General features: G+C 45.6%; 1 protein-coding gene across 1 annotated transcript; it reads right to left on the bottom strand.

The window, feature by feature from the left end:
* Positions 1 to 1,691: 1,691 nt before the first annotated feature.
* LOC112928185 (NAD-dependent protein deacylase sirtuin-5, mitochondrial-like) lies at positions 1,692 to 2,715 on the bottom strand. Its single transcript, XM_026009753.2, is given in 2 exon segments — positions 1,692 to 1,842; positions 1,845 to 2,715. Coding segments are annotated over 2 exon segments (816 nt in total). The 5' UTR covers positions 2,638 to 2,715; the 3' UTR covers positions 1,692 to 1,819.
* Positions 2,716 to 2,921: the final 206 nt, after the last annotated feature.

Here is a 2,921-nt window from a genome sequence, read left to right as displayed (position 1 = left end):
CCAAAGGAAATGCAAAAGTCCAAGAAAATATACTTCCGAAGTAACTCCATTTATGCAAAGTAACTCTAAATGTTTCTTTCCACAAGTAGTTACATTGGAAACAAATTAACAAATGAAAAAAAATTGGAAGTCAAAAACATGGCAGCAGCATAACAACTAGCTAAAGAGCTAAGTGAACAAAAATACTAACAAGGAGAAAAAAAATGGCCAAGCCCATGATTGCCACCTACATACAGGAAGTTGTTTGAGCCACATAAAAGCCACATAAAAGCCTCATAGCACTGAGGGCAGATTTGTGTACTCACAACAGTTTTTTTTTTCTGTATATTTTTTTACTGGAGTTCGATTTGCCAACATATAGCGTAACAGCCAGTGGTCATCCCGTCAAGTGCCCCCCCTCAGTGTCCGTCACCCAGTCACCCCATCCTCCCGCCCACCTCCCTTTTCACTACCTCTTGTTTGTTTCCCAGAGTTAGGAGTCTCTCATGTTTTGTCACCCTCTCTGATATTTCCCATTCATTTTCTCTCCTTACCCCTTTAATCACAACAGTTTGTTTATAAGCAGCTTTTAATACTGTTGAAATGTCCAGCCAGCCTAACAACAGCCCTGGGAACATGGCCTATATATGTGGCTTTTCATCCAAAATTCCAAACAAAGTTTCCAAACGAAGTTCACAGCAACAAAAAACACTAAAGGGACTCATTCTAGGACTTTCTCCTCGTGGTGACTATTTCAGAAATGACTCTTCTATAATAACAATTGCTCATCACTGACCTACTAATCCAGTTTAGATAAAGATGGTTCCTATCTCTTTGGTTTATTAAATCAGAAGACTCAAGAACAGGCAGTGTGGCCTATTTATTTAAGAATCTTTTTGCCACCACTGAGATTGATAATTGCATGGAACAAGAATGTGCATGGTGTTCAGCTCTTGCTAAGGTAAATGTTTCCATTGGGCACTGAACTGTAAACTCCCACATCGGGACTTCAGCAGGAACCAGGCTGTGCTAAATATTTCCAGAATGGATGTCACCCAACTCAGTGCGTTTTTTGTTTTCTTTTTGACTCATGATTAATAATATGCCTGCTCAGCAATGCTTGCATCTGGTCTGTTCTTCCATAGTGTTTATGAGACTTCTATGATTCTTAACATCAGCCAGTGGGGTTCCTTTTCTTTTTTTCCATTTTTTTCTTTCTTCTTTGTTGTTGTTGTTGTTGTTCTTTTTTTTTTTTTTTTTAAAGCAGAACACAAATGTATCTATTTCAAACAGTACTTTAAATTGATTTTCTTTTTGCTATTTGCAAGATGGAAGCATCCCAAAGTCAGATTTGGAGACTATCTCAGGAGTTAATCAACTTTAATTCTCCACCTGGGGCAGAAATCTCTAGAATATCTGGACACTGATGATTTAGCTCATTTGCAGTGTTCATCTACAGTGCCAGGGAACTCAGTATTTCAGATTGAGACAACTCACTTCTGAGAACATTCGGCCACTTCTTTTTTTTGTTTTGTTTTTTTTTTGTTTTTTCAAAAGATAATCTAATCACAAAATGTTTCCAATAGCCAACCAAACACATAGGAGAGATCTTATGTTTAAGTTCACATGAAAGAACATGCATTAACCTGGCTGTTCTCTGACTTCTCCTAAGAGTGTTTGCTATTGTTGCTTTACTTAGCATCAGGTGGGATTCCAGCCAGGGAATCTGATGGTATTTCTAGATTTTCCAGTATTTAGCTCACGGTCCCCACGATCAGTTCTCCTCTGTGTGTGGCCCAGGTACTTAGACATACTACAATTTCTTCTTTCCCCAGGACAACTAAGAAACATTGCCAGTTTCTGAGGAGCCAGGGCTTCAGGAAGAGTGGTACCACATGGCCCCTGGAAATGAAACCTGAATCTGTTGGTGGCTGGGGTGGTTTCCATGTTGAATTCGGCCACTGGCACTCCCCGGGCAGACACCTGGGGTGCAAGCATGGCAGCAGGATAAACCACAGAGGAAGTTCCCACCACTAGACATAAGTCAGGGAGGGTCAGCTCTTTGTCAACCTCCTCCAGAACGGCAGGATCCAGGTTTTCTCCAAACCACACGACGTGAGGTCTCAGCAGGCCCCCACACCCTGCCTCTTCACACCGGGGAAGTTTTTCCACTGGGATTCTGGCATCTTGAGCTTCAGGGTCTGGAGCACCTTTTCCTGATAAAGCTGGACAAATTGGACTCCTGTAATTCTCAGCCACAATTCCACAAGAGGTACATCGCGTTTTAAATAAGCTCCCATGGATTTCCAGAAGGTTCTTGGTGCCAGCCCTGCGATGCAGCTCATCGATGTTTTGAGTGATGACCATGACCCGTCGGCCCTGCTCAGGCAGCCGGGCCTCACATTCGGCAGTGGCAAGGTGCCCCGGGCTTGGCTCCTTGCTGAGCATGACCTCCCGCCGATAATGGTAGAACTCCCACACCAGGGAAGGGTTTCGTGCAAAGGCCTGAGCTTGCCATTTTCTCCAGTAGCCCCCAGCTCCTCTCAAAGTCGGGACTCCGCTCTCAGCACTAACGCCAGCCCCTGAAAGGATGACTATGTGCTTCGCTTTTGCAAAAAGCTTCCGAAAATCAGCCATACTTGAACTTGGTCGAGCCATTGTTGGGCAAATCCGGGTTCCAGTGGAGGCTGGAGACTTCAATCCACGACACAGCCCATAAAGTAATCGACGGGGGGCAATCTGAAGAGGTCGCGTCAAGTTGTCTTTGCGGTACTAATTCCTGAGATGGGTTCTGCTCCGCCGCGGGACCTTGACCTCGCTTCCGGCCCCTCCCTCGTCTCCCGGGCGGCAGCGCCCGCAGGCCAGGCCCGGAGCACGCCCGGGCTCGAGGCTCCGCACGTGTGGCGGCCCTGCCCGGGGGCTCCGGGGGGGTCAGCTTCCCG

This window comes from Vulpes vulpes, chromosome 4, assembly GCF_048418805.1.
Source record: "Vulpes vulpes isolate BD-2025 chromosome 4, VulVul3, whole genome shotgun sequence".
Lineage (NCBI taxonomy): Eukaryota > Metazoa > Chordata > Mammalia > Carnivora > Canidae > Vulpes > Vulpes vulpes.
This window is presented reverse-complemented; position numbering and strand designations above follow the sequence as displayed.